Source organism: Mustela erminea, chromosome 12 (assembly GCF_009829155.1).
Source record: "Mustela erminea isolate mMusErm1 chromosome 12, mMusErm1.Pri, whole genome shotgun sequence".
Classification (NCBI taxonomy): Eukaryota; Metazoa; Chordata; class Mammalia; order Carnivora; family Mustelidae; genus Mustela; species Mustela erminea.
In genome coordinates this window covers 5,884,891-5,907,167 of record NC_045625.1, presented here as the reverse complement: position 1 = coordinate 5,907,167, position 22,277 = coordinate 5,884,891, and the positions used below count along the sequence as shown (strand labels likewise).

The window sequence follows — 22,277 nt, the reverse complement described above, 5'->3', positions numbered from 1 at the left end:
CTACAAGTTTTTAATAATTTTTCTGCTAAATCTTATAAGAATTCAATATTTATGGTTCAGCAAATCCTTCAGTTCCATCTGTATGTATTTTTTTTTAAAGATTTTATTTATTTATTTGAGAGAGAGACAGTGAGAGAGAGCATGAGCGAGGAGAAGGTCAGAGGGAGAAGCAGACTCCCCGTGGAGCTGGGAGCCCGATGCGGGACTCGATCCCGGGACTCTGGGATCATGACCTGAGCCGAAGGCAGTCGACCAACCAACTGAGCCACCCAGGCGTCCCGTCTGTATGTATTTTTTTATGGTGAAAGTAAATATAAGTGGAATTCCTTGTATACACAATACACAATATATTTTATAAAATGATTTCTACATAGTTACCCTTTATTGACAATTAACTCTAATTAAAAAAAAAAAAAAGTTGGCCAGGACATGAATGGTTCACCAAAAAGAACGTATAAATGACTCAAAGGTACAAAAACAGGCTCAACCTCATTGATAATAAGAGAGAACACAAACTAGGGCTCAGACTCTCCTATTTTTACTTATCACATTGGCAAAGACAGGACAAGACTAGTACCAAGGAGCACCGAGGGTCAAGGTCAATGGCACTGTCCCATGCTGTGCCATAAGCGGTAAGGGTCACAGCCTTTGAGTGGCAACTTGGTGAACTCTACCAGAACCAGAGTGCTACTTTCAGGAACTTTGTTTCTGGATCGGCTTGTCCAAGTGCATTACTCAAGGTTATGCATTGCAACTTTGTTCCGAGTTGCAAACAATTGGAAACAATCAACATGTCCACCAAGCCATAGCAATACTGTAAAACCGCAAAAATAATGAGTCCTCGGAACAATCTCCAGGATGTAGAGAGACAAGGGCACACGGAACTGCTCGGGAAGCAAAGAAGAAAACACACCCTCATTTGCCTGCGGTGTCATAAAATTTCTTGGAAAAGATAAACAAGAGACTGATAACATTTATCGTCCCCAGGGTCAGGGTTAAGAGAAGGGACCCTTACCTGCACACCATTTTCTACCTCTGTCATTTTTAATCATGTGAATTCATTATCTGGTTAACAAATAATATAGCTTTTTTAACAGTAGCTAAGGGCAACCGATAGTTGGTTCTCTTCTATAGGTCATATGGAATGTTTTAAACTTTGATTAGGAACTCGACCTTACATTGCCTTGAAGAAATAGTAATTCTGGCAAGGGTCAGTAAACTTTTCCTGAAACAGGTCAGACGGATAGTATTTTAGACTTGGAAGGGCGTCATGCTCAGGTGTCCCTGTTGCAACTAGTCAATTGCAATTGTTCTCAGAAGCAGCCATAGGACAACACATTAATGAATGGGCGTGGCCATGTTTCTGCATAACTTTATTTATAAAACCAGGCAGTGGATGGATTGGGACATAGGCTGTAGTTTGCCAACCCCCCAACCTACACAGAAAGCAAAGCCCCAATGAACACCCATTGCTTCTAAAATAAGTTAGCATAGGGACGCCTGGGTGGCTCAGTTGGTTAAGCTGCTGTCTTTGGCTCAGGTCACAATCCCAGGGTCCTGGGTCACAATGCCCGAGTCCCGCATCGGGCTCCTTGCTTGGCGGGAAGCCTGCTTCTCTCTCCACCTCTGCCTGCCACTCTGCCTGCTTGAGCGCTCTTTTTCTCTCTGACAAATAAATAAAATCTTAAAAAAAAAAAACAAAAAACTAAGCATTATTTTTCCTCTAATTAATGCTGAAAAAATTAAAAATGATTTAATACCAGAAATCTCTCCAAAAAGATTGTGTTGCTTTTTCAAATTACACTGGTATTTCAAGCAAGCATTTGCTGACCATGCTTCAGTCACCCTGGCCTTTCCATTCCTTGAACATGTTTCCACCTCAGGACCTTTGCACTCACTGACCCCTTGGCCCGGAAGAGCTAAACCCAGACCTTGGCATGCTGGTCTTCTCTCTTTGTGTTTCCGTTCTCAAGCAACAGGTTTTCCCTGGCCAGTCTAGCTACGTAACCCCCACCCACTATCACGCTCTATTACATCACTGGCTTTATTTACCTGGGTTGATAAATGCTATCTTAAAAAAAATCTTGTTTGGGGCGCCTGGGTGCCTCAGTGGGTTAAGCCGCTGCCTTCGGCTCAGGTCATGATCTCAGGGTCCTGGGATCGAGTCCCGCATTGGGCTCTCTGCTCAGCAGGGAGCCTGCTTCCTCCTCTCTCTCTCTCTGCCTGCCTCTCTGCCTACTTGTGATCTCTCTCTGTCAAAATAAATAAAATCTTTAAAAAAAAAAATTTTTGTTTGCTTATTTGCATGTGGTCTGTTTTCCACAGTGAGAAGGTGAGCTCCAAGGTGTCTTGTTCATCAGAGCTCCCCTGGTACTCTGCTCACACACTGCTCGTTGTTCTGTTTGTTGGTAAGCCCTCATCAGTTCTCATAGCTTATGCAAACACATGATTCTCCTTGAAGCAGTGGGGACCAAACATCTCAGACCTGGACATCTCGATTCAGCCTTCCTACAACTATTTACTGAGAACCTATCACGCATCAGGCGAGAAAACAGCAAGGAGGCTGGTATGGTCAGAGCAGAGAGAGGGAAGAGGAGGAAAGAGATGTCAGAGATGTTGGGGATATGGTCACATAGGGCTTTGTAGGACATCCATGGTCAGGGTTCTGGATTTACAGAGTGAAATGGGAGTTGTTGGAATTTTGAACAGAGTGCCATGATCTAGCTGCTTTGTGGAAAACAGACAGCCAAGAGGGGATAAGAAGGGAATAAGAGAAACCAGTTAGAAGCCTCGTAATAACCCAGGTGAGAGGTGATGGGGACTGGACCACAGCGGCCGAGGTGCAGGTCAGAAGAAGGGGTCGGATCCTGGGTAAATTTGCCAAGTACAGTCACTGGGACTTCCTGATGGCTTACGCTGGGGACACTGGGGATGGGGGCGGGGTAGTGGCAGAGAAAGAGGGAATTTCTGACCTAATGAAGAACAGGGTTTCTGACCTAACAGGGAAGGAGCAGCTGCCCTCAAGTGCATGGGAAAAGCCGGGCCGTGCAGACGCACACTGTAGGCAGGCAGCTTCGGCTTCGGACACTTTCCATTTCAGATAGATTTTAGGAGGTAATGCATAATCTATATTGTAGTCCAGGACAGAGGGCTAGCTTGGAGGTACACACCTGCGAGCCCCTGTCACGTGGATCACACTTAAAGCCAGATGAGAGCACCCAGGGAACACAGACCGAGAGGGGGAGGTGACAGGACTGGGAACTAGGGCATATTGGGTGAAGAGGCAGGAGGCAAAGAGGACACCGTGAGACACTAAGAAGGAGTTCCCAGTGAGGTAGGAAGGAAGCCAGAAGACCGGAATGAGGCTAAGCCAGGAGGAGGAAGCAGCCGCCCAGTCAAAGCCGCCGATGGGTCAAGGACGCCAGACTGCGGACAGGCGATTGGGTTGAACAATACGGAAGTCACAGGGGCCCTGAAAGGGCAGTGCTGGCTGAGAGGTGTGCAGTGAGTTTAAGGTAGCGAGAGGGGAGGGATTGGAGACAGCAAGTAAGAACCCTTTGAAGACGACGTTTGGCTACCAAGGGGAACAAAGAAACGGTGGCACCGGGTAGGAAGAATGACCTCAGGAAAGTTTGTTTTTGGATGATGGCGCGCTCCGGTGTCGACGGGGATAATAACCCAGGAGAGAAGATCTGAGGACGTGGGAGACAGAAGCACTGGGGCTCGGTTCCAGAGCCGGAGGGAGGGGGGGCACCGAGTGCACAAGAGGGGAGGCCTGGATTTAGACAGAAGCATCTCGGGGCAGGGGGCACAGATGCTGAGAGTCTCAGGACATTTTCTTCTGACTGATTCTGTGCTCTCAGTGACGTAGCAAACAAGTGGCGAGGATGGGAAAGGAGATGCTGGGTTTGCAGAAAGGGGGAACGGAGTCTCTTCGGTGAGTGGGGAAGCAAATCAGCCAAGGACAGAAAGGATGCTGATGTATTGGCATTGGGGACCTGGCTAAGGGCTCAGCGTCAAGGAGGAGGAGACCAGTCTGAAGGGTTAGTTCAATTACTGCTCATCCGGTACATGAACTTCTGCCAACAAGAACAAATTCAGACATGGCCTAGGGATGTAATGAAACAATGTTAATACATACATCTCAGGGGGCGCCTGGCTGGCTCAGTCAGAGGAACATGCGACTCTTAGTCTAGGGATTGTGCATTTGAGCCCCATGTTGGGCACAGAGCCTACTAGATACATATTTAAATCTCAGGAAAAGCACTTCTCAAGAGGCTGCCGTGAGAACCCTGACATCTACTTCAACTTGGGATCCACAAGAGGGTAAACAGTCAAGGAGAGCCACCGCACTTTACCCTAAACCCACACTGGAATTTGCATTCTTTTCCAACAGCACCCCCCCTTTTGTTACCTGCGTCCCCCGCCCCTCACCTAGGGCGGTAAGAAAGGGCCAGAAGCCAGGTGCAGTTCAGAGGGGGAGCCAAGAAAGCCCTTTCCCTTCGTGACACGGAATGGAGCAGACACTTGCTAAACTGAATTAATGGCATCTACTCCCAAACCTCCTGAACAAAACAGGATCATGACAAAGGTGCCGGGAAGACAAGTGTAAGCTAACAGAAGAAGAAAGGGAACAAACACGTAAATCCATGCAGTGAGACCGTATTCTGGCTACGGACGTTATGTAACCCATTTTCCCACGAAGGGCATTACGATGAACAGTGTGATATTTGGCTAATGAGGACGAAGCAGCCCCTTCCCTGTTGCTACATTCAGGATGGGAGGCGGATGCACACACGCAGTGCCAGAGATCGACCTGGGTTCAGCAAGTCATAAGCCTGTTTCATTGAGCAATGGGTTTTTGTTTGATTTACTCAATGGAAAGAGCACGTGTCATTCACAGAAACATCCACATGTACCCTCAGGGCCTTATTTATAAACACCACCAGCTCTAGGACAATCCACCTTCTCTCAGGGCCCCTGACATATCCCTTCTGCAGACACTCTTTGGGTTCAAACGAAATGTTTCTAGACCAAAAGTCATCTGGATCTTTAACAGATCTTCAAACAATCTGCACCAAACCCATTCCACCAAACAAGAAATCATTAAAGATTGTGACCACTACATCCAGTCCCAGCTTCATTCTACCAACAACTTTTACACATTTTAGCTAAAAGCACAGATTCCTCGGATAATTTCGCCATTAGATATGTAAGCGGTCCAAGCACTTTTAAAATGCTGCCCACGGGACTCGTACAGGCTTCTGGATGCAGCGTGGATCAGGAGAAGCAGTTTGGAAAACTATCTACTTAGAGCTAAACACCTGTGACCCCACAATTCCAGTCTTGGGTGTATATAGAGTTCGTATCCCCAAAAAGGGGCCAAGCAATAGCCTGGTGGCCGAGAAGTGGGTGAACTGTGGTATACTCACACACCCAAGACCAACCACCAGTGAATGGAACAAGCTCCCACCACAGACAGCCACACAAATGACTGTCCCAAACCTAAAGTAGAACAAAAGAAGCCAAATGCAAACAGTGCTTAATAAGTGAGTACTTTCACATGAGGTTCAAAAGCAGGCAAAACCATCTGTGTCACTGGAAGTCAGAAGTGTGAACAGCCATGGGAGGAAGGTGTTGCACTGGAAGGGGCCAGGGGACCTCTGGGCCTGGATTTGCCTATTTCTCCACCTGGGAGCTGATGACACGGGGGTGTTCACTCTGGGAAGATTTCTGGGGCTATACACTTATGACATGCACTTCTACCTCTCTATATATTACACTTCAATTAGGAGTTTTCTTGAAAAAAAAAAAAAAAAAAGTAGCTCCAAAATTCAAAAACTATCCTTTAAAAAAAAAAAAAGGAAAATAAAAAGAAAAACAGAGCCTAAGGGCAATAATCCTTAAAAAAAAAAAAGGGGGGGGGGAAGAAAAAGAAAAACAGAGCCTAAGGGCAATAACTTAGTTTTTATTTTTATTGTTTTATGAAAATAAATTTTCTCTATCAAAAGCAAGTTTTGTTTTGTTTTGTTTTGTTTTGTTTTGGTTTAAGATTTTATTTATTTATTTGACAGAGAGAGACACAGAGAGAAAGGGAACACAGCAGAGGGAGTGGGAGAGGGAGAAGCAGGCTTCCCGTGGAGCAGGGAGCCCCATGCGGGGCTTGAACCCAGGACTCTAGGATCATGACCTGAGCTGAAGGCAGATGCTTAACGACTGAGTCACCCAGGCGCCCCAAAAGCAATGGTTTCTAGCTGAAATATTACCTTACATAAAAGGGGGAAAATATTTAAGTACTATACATTCACAGGATAAATGAGTATATAAATTATCACTACATCCATTTTGCAATTAACAAATAACCTTTTTCAATATCGACTTACCTGAGCTGCTTTGCATAGCTGAGTTCAATCTCTGTCCTTTCCTTTACAAATTTGATGTATTTCTCAAGAATGTCAATTCCCCACTGTGTGTGTTTTTCTAAGTTGTCAAATTGGTCCTGTTTTAAAAAAAAAAACAAAGAGAGAGAGAGCTTTAGAATCCTCCTCTGCGATTAATATAACTTCAGGGAACAATTCTCTCAACAATATGTGGCGGTACAGAAAGCAGTTCTAGTATTTTCCATGATTGTACTGGGTGCTTTTCTTGTGGAGCCGTTTTTAAATCAACATTACCAAATTTGGTTTGAAAACTGCCCGGGGTACTGAACTCTGACCCATTCGTTCATGTTAGAAACACAGTTTGGGGATATCGTTAACATTCTGGTACGAAGGAAAATATCTTTTCCAGATTGCAAAAACCGAGAGCTGAAACACACATCGGCTCCGTCGAGCTCGCCAGCACCTCACCTGTTGCCTCTGAGTTCATTCAAACCAGCTCGCTGAAATGTGGGGCAAGCAAATGGGAAGAGAAAGAGCGACAAAATACTGCCTTCTTCAAACAGATAAATGAAATGACTCATGCGGACTTCATTCAAACATTCGAACATTTATGAAACCCACACCGTGTGGGCCAGGAAAGGAGCCCCATCTCGCCTGGAGGTTCCTAGCCTGGAAGAATGAGAGGAGGTGGGTATTTCAGCAAGAGCGACTGCAAAGGCGAGGGCACATCCAGGAATCTGGGGATTGGGGGTGGGGGGGGTGGCACTTGTCCCTCTGGAGGGAAACTGGGGGGCCGGGGGGGGGAGGGCTCAAGGGAAGAAGGGTGGTGGGTAAGAAACTGGAAAAAGTCCCAGCCCATCACCCCAGGCCTCAAACAGAGAGAGTGAAGGAGCTTAGCCTCTTCAGTGCACACAAGTGAGCCGTTGAACTTGGAAGGAGAGGCACGCCCACAGACATGCTGAGAATGGCCAGGAGGTGGAAGCCGGGAGAGTGTTCCCCAGTCCAGAGGAGAGAAAATGGGAGCAGAGGGTCCACAGACCCGTAACCACTAGAATCAGCTAGCTTTAGCCGCCAACTGCAAGAGGAGGCTGGAAAGGAATAGGAGGGCGGGGCGAGATTCTGGGGGCCTCCCTGCCTCGGCTCCCAGGACGAGAGAATCGAGGGGCTGAGGTGACACAATGCCCAAGGCAGTGACATGTCCAGAGGGGAGCTGCAAACACAGATCCATTCGGAGCTCAAGGAGGGAGGGCTGTGACCTGGTGGGTCTGAAGGGATTCACGGAGAAGGTCAGCAACATGGGCTGCCGCGATGCCCTGATAGCGAAGAGGGGCCTGGCCTCTGGGTGGGCCCAGAAAGGCCTGGGAAAGCGACGGGATGGACCGATGGACTGTGTCCGCTGTCTCCCGGGAGACGGCAGGAAAAGAGAAATATGCGCGTTCTGGCCCCAGCCTGGAACTCCACCACCTGGGGCCGCAGAATGTAGCCAAAATGTAGCCATTTGCTTAGAGATGCCGTATCAGTCACGGCCTAATTTCACAATTCAGTCATGAGGATCACAGGAAATGGAGAAGAGTCAAATCGAGTATAAAAAATACAAAGCCACAGTTTAATCCTATCGCAGGTGTGTGAGATCCTAAGGACACAGTCGGTGGTGCCAAACTTCAGCTTGGTTTTAAAACTTAGCATCTGCCACCTGATGGACACCGGTCCTCGTGCTCTCATTCTGCGTTCCATTCCAAGTTGTGCCAACGGGCAAATGAGTACCCGGAGTTCCCTAGAGGTCCACCTTGGGTGGGAGGGTGGGCCCTGCAGAGCCAAAAATATTTTTCTTTTTTTTTTTTTTAAGATTTTATTTATTTATTTGACAGACAGAGATTACAAGTAAGCAGAGAGAGGAGGAAGGAGGCTCCCTGCAGAGCAGAGAGTCCCAGGACCGATCGATCCGAGGACCCTGGGATCATGACCTGAACCAGAGGCAGAGGCTTTAACCCACTGAGCCACCTAGACGCCCCCCAAAACATTTTTTCTCCAAGAAATTCTCTTCTTGAAGAAAACTCATCTCCTCTTACTTCCACCCAGGCCCGCGGAACAGGTTGAGAAACTAAGGTTTTAACTTACTGGAATGGTTTTCTCATGAAAAAGAATCACTGCAAAACGTCTTCAAATCTAATAATTGTTTACATTATCATAAAAAACAAGGGACAACTCTGTAAGGTTTTCATTGATTCTTGGCCCCCAATAATATATTCCACGGACATCTAGTTTCTACTTCAAGGAATATTAGTCAGGAAGGTGATTTATTTATATCCTCCATATAGACAAGGGTGGTCAAGCAAATTGATAGGGTAATAAACAAGACGGTAGGTCGCTTCAAACTACTCGAGAGAACAAATATACAAACAATTCAAGTCATGATTACAAATCATTCCTAGCTCTTCAGAGCAAGGCTTGTTTAAAGCTCTGGGCTGGTTGGTAACCCTCTGCTAACCTAGTTTCATAGCTAGTTTCCTATTTATTTTTAAAACGCCTTGGGGCGCCTGGGTGGCTCAGTGGGTTATGCCTCTGCCTTCAGCTCGGGTCATGATCTCAGGGTTCTGGGATCGAGTCCGCATTGGGTTCTCTGCTTGGCAGGGAGCCTGCTTCCTCCTCTCTCTCTCTCTGCTTGCCTCTCTGCCTACTTGTGATCTCTGTCAAATAAATAAATAAAATATTAAAAAAACACAAAAAACAAAAAACAAGTGCCTTTCTAGACCCCTCCCTCCATTTGAGTCCTGGTTCATCTCCCATTCCCAGAGGCTTACTATATTCAGGAGTTAAAGGGGTTTCCTTGAAAACTTGCTAACAGGGGCACCTGGGTGGCTCAGTAGGTTAAAGCCTGTGCCTTCGGCTCAGGTCATGATCTCAGGGTCCTGGGATCGAGCCTCACAACGGACTCTCTGTGCAGCAGGGAGCCTGCTTCCCCCTCTCTCTGCCTACTTGTGATCTCTGTCAAATAAATAAATAAAATCTTTAAAAAAAAAAAAAGAAAACTTGCTAACAGCATCTGCTTTTAGATTGTCCTGATGATAATCCCACTACATATTTTTCCCTGTGAGTATGTGATGCTTTTTTTTTTTTTTAACGCTCTGGTGTATAGAATACAGAGCAAAAGCTTTTGATACAGAAATTCTTTTTTTTTTAATCTACATTTGAATTGAGTCTACCTTAAAAATTACTGGCCCCAATCCAACAATATGTTTTCAATAAAGTTATCTGTATTCAGGAACAGTCTGCAAGCTATAATAAGGTCAAAATAAGATAGAAGATCTTGATGCTAAAAACCTTACTCAGTAGCAACAAATAAACTAGTACTTGTTTGTCAATCTAGGATTGTTCTTTTTATGCTATATTAGAACATCTCTTGGGGGGCCTGGCTGGTTTAGCAGGTGGAATATGCGGTTCTTGATCTTGGGGTCATGAGTTTGAGCCTCACGCTGTGTGTAGAGCTTACTTTAAAAAAAAAAAAAATGAAATAACATGTTGTCACAAATAAAATTTTTTAAAATACTAAAACCTCCCTAATGATGCCACACTCTACCCCTCCCATCACATGGATTGCCACGGCATGGAGTTTTCTGACAGCAGCTAAAAGCAAATTCAAAACAGATGAAAAACTAATCAACCCACTTACATTCTTGACCAAAATGTGGAAAACTTAATGGAAAAACATTCCAAATCTTAAAAAAACTCCTTTGTGGGCAAATATTATAAAGGGCCCTTTAAAAAAGAGCCTTCGGGGGTGCCCGGGTGGCTCAGTGGGTTAAAGCCTCTGCCTTGGCTCAGGTCATGATCCCAGGGGTCCTGGGATCGAGCCCCGCATCTCTCTGCTCAGCAGGGAGCCTGCTTCCCTCTCTCTCTGTCTCTGCCTGCCTCTCTGCCTACTTGTGATCTCTGTCAAATAAATAAATAAAATATTAAAAAAAAAAAAAACCAGTCGGCACTTTGGAGATGGGGCCATTAGCAAAAATGGACCCTTTCCTTTGTGATGTTACAGGACAGCAGTTCTGCTCTCTTAAAAATCATTAAGAGGCCCTCTCAGACCTCTTAAAAATCATTAAGGACCTTCGAAAACTTTTATTTATGTGGGTTATGACCATCAATATTTACTGTATCAGAAATTAAAAACAGAGTTTTAAACATGTTTATTAATTTATTTAAAAAGACGACACTAAATCCATCCCATGTCAAAAGAAGCAGCTCTTTTAAAAAAGAAATTTCCTTTCCAAAACAACAACAAAACGTGAGAAAACTGGCACTGTTTTACTTTTCTGCAAATCTCTTTAATGTTTGGTTTCATAGAAGACAGCTGGATGCTCAGATCCTTCTGAATTCAATCTGGTCGACTCCTTACTTTGGCTGAAACATGCAAAAAAATAAGACTTCATGCACATATGTACTAAGAAAGTGGAGGAGAAGTTCAAGAGCCTTTTTAGGTCATGCTGGCTACCTCCTGATAGCGCCCCGAGACTCAACTAATAGTAGTTTCTTAAAGGCTAGTTGCAATATGAAATCTGAAACCCTCCCCAAGAATTTTTCGCATCAGGTTACAATAAAATGCACTCATTGATCTCGTGCTCTGAATGGATCTTTTGCCTGCACGTGACTGTGTAACATTATTTAGAAAATACCATTTACAAAGTATCATGTCACTGATAACTTGCAGATCTTCCAAATGTTGCCACATTTCATTAAAAAATATATTCAAATCATATTTGTTTATATTGCTACCTATCTCATCTTTTCCAATGTCTTTATTTTTAAATTTTTATTTGTTTTTAAAAATTTGTTAGAGAGTGGGGTGCCTGATTGGCTCAGTGGGTTAAAGCCTCTGCCTTCGGCTCAGGTCATGATCCCAGGGTCCTGGGATCGAGCCCCACATTGGGCTCTCTGCTTGGCAGGGAGCCTGCTTCCCCCTCTCTCTCTGCCTGCCTCTCTGTCTGCTTGTGATCTCCCTGTCAAATAAATAAATAAAATCTTAAATAAAATCTTAAAAAAAAAAATTTGTTAGAGAGCACAAGTGGGGAGGAGGGGCAGAGGGAAAGGAAGAAGCAGGCTCCCTGTTGAGCAAGGAGCCTGATGCGGGGCTCCATCCCAGGACTCTAGGATCATGACCTGAGCCAAAGGCAGTTGCTTAACTGACTGAGCCACCCAGGCACCCTATTTATTATGTTTTGGTTTTTTTTTTTTTTAAGTAAGCTCTATTCCCAAAATGGGGCTTGAACTCACGACCCGAGGTCAAGAATCTGAGGCGGCTTTAAATACTGGGGAGCTGTCAAGGTCACAGTGGCAAATACGAATTTCCCAAAATACCAATTTTCACTTAAAAGGTAGAATTCCATCATTGGCAACAAACAGTTGTTTCCTTAAAAGGACAGGCTTGGGGTGCCTGAGTGGCTCAGATGGGTGGGTCATGATCTCCAGGCAGGTCCCGGGATGGAGCCCCATGTCAGGCTCCCATCTCAGCAGGGAGTCAGCTTCTCCTCTCCCTCTGCCTCTCCCCCTGTTTGTGCTCTGTCTCTCTCTTTCTCTCAAATGAATAAATAAAATCTTTAAAAAAATAAATAAATAAAGGGACAGGCTCAATTATTCCTTTTTGAGAAAATACCTGCCAAATGCCCGAGTTCATCTGCCAACTGTCCTCTTTTTTTTTTTTTTTTAAAGATTTTATTTATTTATTTGACAGAGAGAAACAGTGAGAGAAGGAACACAAGCAGGAGGAGTGGGAGAGGGAGAAGCAGGGTCCCTGCCCAGCAGGGAGCCCAATGTGGGACTCGATCCCAGGACCCTGGGATCATGACCTGAGCCGACGGCAGATGCTTAATGATGGAGCCACCCAGGCGCCCTGCCAACTGTCCTCTTAAGTAAAAATGGTGTCCATGAAAAAACAAGTTAGTCCAGCTCACAATGCAATCACTGAAGTATCCTGGTCGACACTAAGTGCTTTAGGCATATTTCCCATCCTGTCATACTATTCAAAAAGTGTATACTCAACAGCTGAGATTTAATAAAATTACTCCTCTTACTGTTTCCTTGAGGGCATTTTTATTTTTTTATTTTTTTTATTTTATTTTTATTTTTTTTTTTTTTAAAGATTTTATTTATTTATTTGACAGAGAGAGAGGCAGGCAGAGAGAGAGAGAGGGAAGCAGGCTCCCTGCTGAGCAGAGAGCCCGATATGGGACTCGATCCCAGGACCCTGAGATCATGACCTGAGCCGAAGGCAGCGGCTTAACCCGCTGAGCCACCCAGGCGCCCCTATTTTTTTATTTTTTAAAAAAAGACTTAACTTACTTATTTGACAGAGAGAGGGAGAGAGCACAAGGCAGTGGCAGAAGCAGACTCCCCGCTGAGCAAGGAGCCCGACGCAGGGCTCGATCCCAAGATCCTGGGATCATGACCTGAGCCAAAGGCAGACACTTAACCGACTGAACCATCCAGGCACCACCACTGAGGATATTTCTGAATAAAAGGGATTTTTTTTTTTTTTAAACCGCTAACAGTTAAGAATACGAGACCTGCTGAGTTGGGAGCCATCGCCCTGATTCGCGTCAAGGGGGCTGCAGCCTTCCCGTCACCATCTTTATGCTACGAGCCTCAACATCCACACCGTGAGAAAGATAGTGTCTTCGTGTGATTATGAAAATAGTTTTGACTCTGTGGACTGCGTAAGAGGCGGCCCAGGGGCTGCACTGCCAGAACTCCTCCCCCATGACACGCGCTCTACAATTTCTCTTTGAAAGCTTCGTGTTTCCAAAGATTAAGGAAGGCAGATCATATATGACCTAATGGAAAATGATGTTTAATGTACTATTAAGTGCCTACTATACATACGCTCAGGAATTAACTCGCAATTGCCAAGAGAACGGCAATGGATGTTTCCAAGGAGTTGGGTGGAAGGCGATACCCCCTCTTGACCGCCTACTGCTCCTCGAGTTCCAACCAAACAAAGGTACACGGCAGGAGCTGTCGGCCACAGGACGCTGAGTCGGTCGCAGGGACTAACATGGGCAGCACGAGTGCGCTAATCAAACGCAGTTACTGCATTTTCCAATCGATCATTTTCAGGTCTGGCTGTCTGCACGCGGAAGACCGAAGCGGGAGAAGTATGAACCACGGCAGCTGTCTGGGTTGTCGTATCTTCATCAGAGTTCCTAAAGCATCACAAAGTTCAATACAAATGTTGCCTTCCTGTACCTACAAGAGCGACTCATCGGTCGGTGTCGAGACTGGTCTCTCTACGTCCCTGGAGAATGAAGACTCTTGGCTATGCCTAAGAAGTCGTCTGCTGAAATCTGATTTTTCTTTGAAAGTCTGCAGAAGAAATGACCCAGGAAGTACTTTCAGAAAAGCTAGTTACTAGGGGCACCTGGGTGGCTCAGTGGGTTAAGCCTCTGCCTTTGGCTCGGGTCATGATTTCGGGGTCCTGGGATCGAGCCCCACATCGGGCTCTCTGCTCAGCAGGGAGCCTGTTTCCCCCCTCTCTCTGCCTGCCTCTCTGCCTACTTGTGATTTCTGTCAAATAAATAAATAAAATCTTTAAAAAAGAATTATAATAAATTAAATAAAATGAGGAGACCCAAGTCTGCCTCAAGGAAGTTTTTCTCCATAGTATAGGTCAAGTTTTTAATATTGTACTTCCTGTCACTAGAAAGTGTACTAAACCGACACAAATTCAGAGTCCCCTGAACAAGCCAATCCGGTAAGAAACTAAGTTGCTGAGGTTATGTCAGTGTCAGTGGCTCAGACTCAAGAGGAGGGTATCCTGAGGCCAGCTCTCCACGAATCTCTCCCCAAGTGACTCACTCAGCGAAGACAATTCGCTCTTCCATATCACTGGGTATGTTTCTGTCCATGCTGTATAGACCACTGTTTTAGAATACTCTAATTCAGGATAAATCCACTTTCCAAAGGACTAGGGCACTTGGAGGAACAGACTTTAAATGGCTCTATATGGGGGCACCTTGGTAACTCAGTGGGTTAAAGCCTCTGCCTTTGGCTCGGGTCATGATTTCGGGGTTCTGGGATCGAGCCCTGCATCGGGCTCTCTGCTCAGCAAGGAGCCTGCGTCCCTCTCTCTCTCTGCCTGCCTCTCTGCCTACTTGTGATCTCTGTCTGTCAAATAAATAAATAAAATCTTAAAAAAAGGGGCGCCTGGGTGGCTCAGTGGGTTGAGCCGCTGCCTTCGGCTCAGGTCATGATCTCAGCGTCCTAGGATCGAGTCCTGCATCGGGCTCTCTGCTCGGCAGGGAGTCTGCTTCCTCCTCTCTCTCTGCCTGCCTCTCTGCCTACTTGTGATCTCTCTCTGTCAAATAAATAAATAAAATCTTTAAAAAAAAATAAAATAAATGGCTATATCTGAACAGAATCCCTTGGGATGGTATTACTGGTATTAGCTTCCTCGCATCTTTAAGAGAAAAGTGTCAGCACGTCTAGATCTACCCAGAGTAAACGTAACAAAACCTCCATTTAAAATGTTTTTAAAAATCAATTAGGTTCTGAATATTAAAGTAGCTGTATATATAGGAACAAAAAAAGTTTGACAAAACTTTACAAACAAAAATGTGTCATCACAAATGCCACCTGAAATTCTAGATCTCAAATTTGAAACAAAGACTTCAATTAATCTCCATGGACAAGGAAAAAGAATTTTTCTCACATACAATGTCAAAAGCAGAAATATTTTTGGGGTGTCTGGGCGGCTCAGTTAGTTGACAGCTGACTCTTGGTTTTGGCTCAGGTCATGAAACCAGGGTCCTGGGATCAAGCCCCACGTCTGCTTGAGTCTGCTTGAGTCTGCTTTCTCCCTCTACCCTTCCTACTGCACCACTTGGCACGCGCACTCTCTCTCTCAAATAAATAAGTCTTTTTTAAAAAGATAGAAATACCAAAATATATACTTTCAACATGACAGCATCAAAATTGACGTGATGAAGAACTACTACCCAAAGGAAAGTCACTGTTTACTCAGGAAAAAAATAAATAAATAAAAAATAAAAGGTCAAGGACAGCAGTAGACGGTTTATTTCGAGGAGCACAGACACCTTCTGCTTAGACAATACCAAGTAGACACAGATTCTGTAAAATCACACATTCATCTGCTATTTCTGAAACAGGTTCTCTGAATTAGGAGGGGTTCTCCCCCCAAACTGGGTTGAAAAGCAGGAGTCTATGACATAATTAACAAAAGAGGAGCTCCAACATCACAGTGTCAAGTTGGACAATCAAGTTAATACAAAAGATTTTCATGAGGAAGGAAAAGTGCCCACAATGGATGGTTTTACTGAACTTTGAATCTCTAAAATCCAAGTCCAGAAACTGCCACAAAACCAGGTTTACCAATGGAGGCATATCTGCCTTAATCACCAGCCATAATCTATCTAACTCTGTTTCTGTTGCGAAAATGAAATTACTAAGGAACTATTCTGTTCATGGCTCCTTCCAGCGACGGCATTCTGAACCCAAAAAGAATGTAAACACAGGATGAAAACATATGCATGAGTTAAAAACAAAACAAAACAAAAAAAACTTCAGGGGTGCCTGGGTGGCTCAATCAGTTGAGCGTCTGACTCTTGATTTCAGCTCAGGTCATGATCTTGGGGTCCTGAGACTGAGCCTCAAATCAGGCTCCATGCTCGGTACAGAGTCTGCTTGTCTCTCTCTGTCCCCATGCTCGCTCTCGCTCTCTCTCTCAAATAAATAAAATCTTAAAAAAACAAACCCAAACTTTAGCAGAAGCCGACGGGCCAACAGCACGTAGATGAAGTCAGTGGTAGAAACAATGTGGAAAAGCACACAGAATCTGAAAAGCTGCATTTTCATGTTTTAGGACAATAATTCTATTGTGTAAAAGGGCAGCAAGGAGGCCGGTGGGGGACGTACACCAGACAGAATGGGGTGGACAGCAGCCGACTTGGGGCTGATGGACGCAGGGATGGCCCAGGCCGAGTCTTAGCACTGCATCCTGAAATGACAAGAGAAAGATGTAACTCATGCCCAAAGCACCAGAATTCTGACTCTCCTGGAGTCTGAGCGGCTGAGATTTGGAGGGGAGACTGCTATGGAATGCAGTCCTTTAAGAAGCTGCAATAAGCTCTGGCCTATTATTTCAATGTTCTTAGAACACCAAAGTCACTTTCTCCCCCCTCCATTCCCCTGGATACAGCAAAAGCAACCCACAAGCAAATATAAACACCTGTGCCCACCCCAGATATACTGAACGACAGAGATCACAAGAATATGCTTTTCAAGGGGGGGGATTAAAGAGTGTTTACTTTTTTCATTTAAAAAAAAAGTCGGGGCGCCTGGGTGGCTCAGTGGGTTAAGCCGCTGCCTTCGGCTCAGGTCATGATCTCAGGGTCCTGGGATCGAGTCCCGCATCGGGCTCTCTGCTCAGCGGGGAGCCTGCTTCCTCCTCTCTCTGCCTTCCTCTCTCTCTGCCTGCCTCTCCATCTGCTTGTGATTTCTCTCTGTCAAATAAATAAATAAAATCTTAAAAAAAAAAAAAAAAAAAGTCATTTTGGGGCGCCTGGGTGGCTCAGTGGGTTAAGCCCCTGCCTTCGGCTCAGGTCATGATCTCGGGGTCCCGGGATCGAGTCCTGCATCGGGCTCTCTGCTCAGCGGGGAGCCTGCTTCCTTCTCTCTCTCTCTCTCTCTCTCTGCCTGCCTCTCTGCCTACTTGTGATCTCTGTCAAATAAATAAATAAAATCTTAAAAAAAAAAAAGTCATTTTTATTTTTATATATCTCTTTAAAAAACAAGTCATTTGGGCACCTGGGTGGTTCAGTTGGTTAAGTGACTGCCTTTGGCTCAGGTCATGATCCTGGAGTTCCGGGATCGAGTCCCACATCAGGCTCCCAGCTCTGCAGGGAGTCTGCTTCTCCCTCTGACCTTCTCCCCTCTCATGCTCTCTTTCTCTCTCTCCCTCTCTCTCTCTCTCTCTCAAATAAATAAATAAAATCTTTAAAAAAAAAAATAAAAAAAATAAAAAACAAGTCATTTTTAAAGCGATCATAAAAATCACTCCCTTGTCCAGACGTTGTCAAGTATCTCAAGCAGAAGAGGAAAGGTAGGAAAGATGACGGAGCTGTAAAACCCAGGGCTGGGAAGAGGGCTCTAATGTGGAACAAAGTGGGTTGAACCAATTAGTCTCCTGGAAAGACAGAAACCGGTTACAGAAAGCAAAATCTCGCTCTAAGAAAGAAATGCCATTTCCCTGTGACAGGATGCAAGAGGGGCTTGGTCCAGCCCTGACTGTGACATAAACGTCTTTTTCTTTTTCTTTTTTAAGATTTTATTTATTCATTTGACAGAGATCACAAGTAGACAGGGAGGCAGGAAGGGAAGCAGGCTCCCCACTGAGCAGAGAGCCTGATGCGGGACTCGATCCCAGGACCCTGAGATCATGACCTGAGCCGAAGGCAGAGGCTTAACCCACTGAGCCACCCAGGCGTCCCGACATGAACATCTTTCACGCAAATGTTCAGTATCAGGAGCGTCTGGCTTTGGCCTGGAAACGGAATCTACTTGTTCATTTCCTGGTGGTTGCACAACCGCTCCATTGAGACTGACTGTATATGACCTGGTCCCAAGCCTGCTCAACCAGCAGACCCAAGAGTTCAGTTATCCACCCTCCTCCGCTGCCCCCTGTTCCTTTCTTTAAACCCTGGAGAACGAGGCATACCTCTCCAACATCCCACACTGTTCTCTACAGGTGATTCTCGCCCCCAAGAAAGAAGTTCAAGACCAACTGAAGGGAGGAAGGTAAGAGGGAGAGGAAGAAGGAAGAAACCAGGCTCTAATAACCAGAACACTGAAGGCAATCCAAAGGCTAAATGAGAACAAAGCGTATCAGCTAAATTTTTAATGAGAAAAAAAAAAACAAAACCCTCAGATTTTTAAAGGCCTGACTCATTGCTCAACTCTATAAATATTTCCATGTGTGTGGGGAAGGGGAGCAAAATATTACAGAAATATCACAGGGGAAAAAAAATTCTAAGCCCTGTCACCTGAAACTTAGTTAATATCAGTGCAGAAGATTTTCCAAACACTTAGCAAGGAACTCACTTCCAATTTTAAGTAAAGATGGTTAATTCAACAAGGGCGCCTGGGTGGCTCAGTCTTAAGTGTCTGCCTTCAGCTCAGGTCATAATCCCAGGGTCCTGGGATGGAGCCCCGCATTGATCTCCCTGCTCAGCGGGAAGCCTGCTTCTCCCTCTCCCACTCCCCCTGCTTGTGGTCCCTCTCTCAATGAGTCGCTGTCAAATAAATAAATAAATAAATAAATAATCTTAAAAAAAAAAAAAGATAGTTAAGCAAATGCATGGGTGGTGTTCTCTTTTTAAGACACGGGATCCTGGGGCACCTGGGTGGCTCAGTGGGTTAAAGCCATTGCCTTCGGCTCAGGTCATGATCCCAGGGTCCTGGGATCGAGCCCCACATCGGGCTCTCTGCTCAGCAGGGAGCCTGCTTCCTCCCCTCTCTCTCTGCCTGCCTCTCTGCCTACTTGTAATCTCTGTCTGTCAAATAAAATAAATAAAATCTTAAAAAAAAAAAAAAGACACAGGATCCCAACTCTCCAGCCCACTGCCACAGTCGAACATCCCACGCGAAGGACCCAGGTGACAGATTAGATAGGCCAATCAGAAACTCTCCAGGTATAGGTGCTGGAGCTAAGAGGTGAAAATTGGCCCTGTGCATGCCAAATTAGGAAAAAAAAAAAAACCTTCTCTTTGGGTCTGTTACTTTCAATCTAACCCATACAACCCTGTGTCTTTCCAATAAATTGCAAGAATTCAACACTTCTTACTGAGAGCAGACCATGAGCTGAGCTCTGTGCCAGACACTAGAATTCCAGAGGACAAGTGAAGTTTTAATTAAGATAAAAGGCAGTGGGAGCACAGAAGCGTGGGATCGGTTCTGAATGTGGGATTAGGGGAAGCCTTTCAGGGAAGTGATGCTGAAGCTGAAACAAGAAGGCAAAGGAAAAGCCGGCTGCGCAAAATGGGGAGAGGCCGGAAGAAGGCAGAGGAGGGGCATCAGACCAGGCGGAGGGAAGAGAAAGTGCAGAGGCCCCAGGAAGGGAAGAACACGGCACACGGAAGGAAATGCAGGCCGCCCCGTCTCCCTCCAGCGTGAAGGTAAAGAGGGAGAAAGCCAGGGGCCAGATCAGCCAGGGCCTTGGAGACCGCAGCCAGGGTTCCACGGAATGGCTCTGAGTGTTTGCCAACTAATACAATCCCTCTTTCTCTCTAAGACTTCTTTGTGCCTTACAGCCTGTGTTTTCAAATGATTAAATGAGGGCCGTCTGCATGGCACAGCTGGTTAAGCATCTGACTCTTGGTTTCGGCTCAGGTCATGATCTCAGGGTCCTGAGATGAAGCCCCCCGTCAGTCTCCACGCTCAGCACAGAGTCTGCTTGCCCCACTCTCCCTCTGCCCCTCCCCCGGTTCGTGCTCTCTCTCCATAAAAATAGATAAAATCTTTAAAAGATAAGTAAACAAAATAAAATGATTAAATGAGCGGTGCCTGGCTGGCCGGCTCAGTCAGTGGAGCGTGAGACTCTTTATCTCAGGGTTTCGGGTTTGAGCCCCATTTGGGAGTAGAGATTACTTTAAAAGAAAATCTGTTTCTTTTTAAGATTTTATTTATGTATTTATTCATTTGACAGAGAGAGTGAGCAAGTGAGAGAGAGAGAGAGCGAGCATGAAGAAGAGGAGAAGCAGGCTTCCTGCCGAGCAGGGAGCCCGACATGGGGCTCGATCCCAGGACCCCGGGATCATAACCTGAACCAAAGGAAGACGCTTAACAACTAAGCCACCCAGGTGCCCCCAAAATAAAAATCTTTAAAAAATAAATAAATAAGTGGCACGTGGGTGGCTCAGTCGGTTAAGTGTCCAACTCTTGGTTTTGGCTCAGGTCATGATCTCAGGGCTGTGGGGTCGAGCCCCGCGTCTGGCTCTCCACTCGGCAGGAGTCTGCTTGCAATCCATCTCTCCCTCTGCTCCCCCCAACATCTGCGCAAACTCTCTCTCTCAATAAAAAAAAAAAAAATCTCTTTTTAAAAAGAAGACATTGGGGCACCTGGGTGATTCAGTCGTTAAGCATCTGCCTTCAGCTCAGGTCGTGATCCCAGGGTCCTGGGATCACGAGCCCCGCATCAGGCCCCCTGCTCAGCAGGAAGCCTGCTTCTCCTCTCCCACTCCCCTTGCTTGTGTTTCCTCTCTTGCTGTGTCTCTCTCTGTCAAATAAATAAATAAAATCATTTTAAAAAATGGTTTAGCCAAACAATATAAAGAAAGAAAGAAAGCATTAAAAAAAAACTGGTATAAATGGAGAGGTATGAGCCCTGTTCATAAATTAGAAGGCTATCTACTGTAAATATATTAACTCTCCTCCAAATCATCTGTAGATTCAGTGTCGTTTCTTTCTTTCTTTCTTTCTTTTCTTTTTTTAAGGATTTTATTTATTTGACAGACAGAGATCACAAGCAGGCAGAGAGGCAGGCAGAGAGAGAGGAGGAAACAGGCTCCCCGCTGAGCAGAGAGCCCAATGTGGGACTCGATCCTAGGACCCTGTGATCATGACCCGAGCTGAAAGCAGTGGCTTTAACCCACTGAGCCACCCAGGCACCCTCAGTGTCGTTTCAATTAAAACCCCAGCAAGTTTTTGGAGAACACCATTCACAGCTTCAAATGGAAGTTGCAAAGGTCAAGCAAGAGCCGAAACACTTGAAGCACAGGTCGGGGTTAGAGCTATACTGTACACGGACTCATAATAAAGCTAATTAAGAAGCTGTGTGGTACCAACCAGGGGCAGAAAAGCAGGAAAATGCAAGGCACAGAATGAGGGTATGCAAAAACAATTTCGTATGGAAAAGAGGAAGCCATACAGAAAACACAGAGAACCTGGTGGCTAAGGACCTGGGAGTCTTGAGCTAGAATGGCTTAGTCTGAGCTCTGGCTCTTTGGCATTCTAGCTGTGTTCCGTGGAGTAAGCTACTTAACCTGTGTTTCTGCGTCTAAAATATGGGGCTAAATGCAGGATCTATGTGTGGGGTTACTGTAAGGATTAAATGTTATCTCGTGCTGAGAACACTGCCTGGCACATGGTAAGCCCTGGGCCAAGTGTGAATGACTGCCACCACCACTGCCCCCACTACCATCACCATCAGCCAATGAGGAAAGAACAGGCTGTCCCATGGAAAGAACAGGCTGTCCCATGGAAGGTGCGGGGAGCCTGAGACCCCTGATCTCAGGGTTGTGAGTTCAAGCCCTACGTTGGGTGTAGAGATGACTTAAAGATAACATCCTTAGGGGCATCTGGGTGGCCTAGTCAGTTAAGCATCTGACTCTTGGTTTCAGCTCAGGTTGTTTGATCTCAGGGTTGTGAGGTCAAGCCCCACACTGGGCTCTGTGCTCATCGGAGTCTGCTTAACTTTCTCTCTCCCTCTCCCTCTGTCCCTCCTTCCTGTGCGCTCTCTCTCTCAAATAAAAAAATAATCTTTAAAAATAATAAATAAATAAATAAATAAATAAATAATTTTAAAGGGTGCTGGATAACTGAGTATCTACTAAAAAAATGAAATCAAATCTCTATTTCTTACAATATACAAAAAATAATTCAAGACAGATTAAGGATCTAAATGTAACAGTTAAGACCATAAAGGAAAAACAATTAATAAACTTGAATGTATAAAAACTAAAAATTGGGGGGGCACGTGGGTGGCTCAGTTGGTTGAAAGTCTACCTTCAGCTCTGGTCACGATCCTGGAGTCCCAGGACCAAGCCCCGCACTGTATCAGGCTTCTTGCTCAGCAGGGAGCCTGCTACTCCCTCTCTCCCCCACCCCGCTTGTGCCTCT

At 45.4% G+C, this 22,277-nt stretch overlaps 1 protein-coding gene across 15 annotated transcripts in view; it reads right to left on the bottom strand.

Annotated features, from left to right (window-relative positions):
* The window catches only part of FNBP1 (formin binding protein 1), a 144,016-nt gene that overhangs the window by 82,021 nt on the left and 39,718 nt on the right, over positions 1 to 22,277 (bottom strand). For all 15 annotated transcript variants that reach the window (XM_032307776.1, XM_032307769.1, XM_032307770.1 and 12 more), the window contains exon 2: positions 6,384 to 6,499. In XM_032307776.1, coding sequence (XP_032163667.1) covers positions 6,384 to 6,499 — 116 coding nt within the window. The remainder of the gene's footprint in view (positions 1 to 6,383; positions 6,500 to 22,277) is intronic.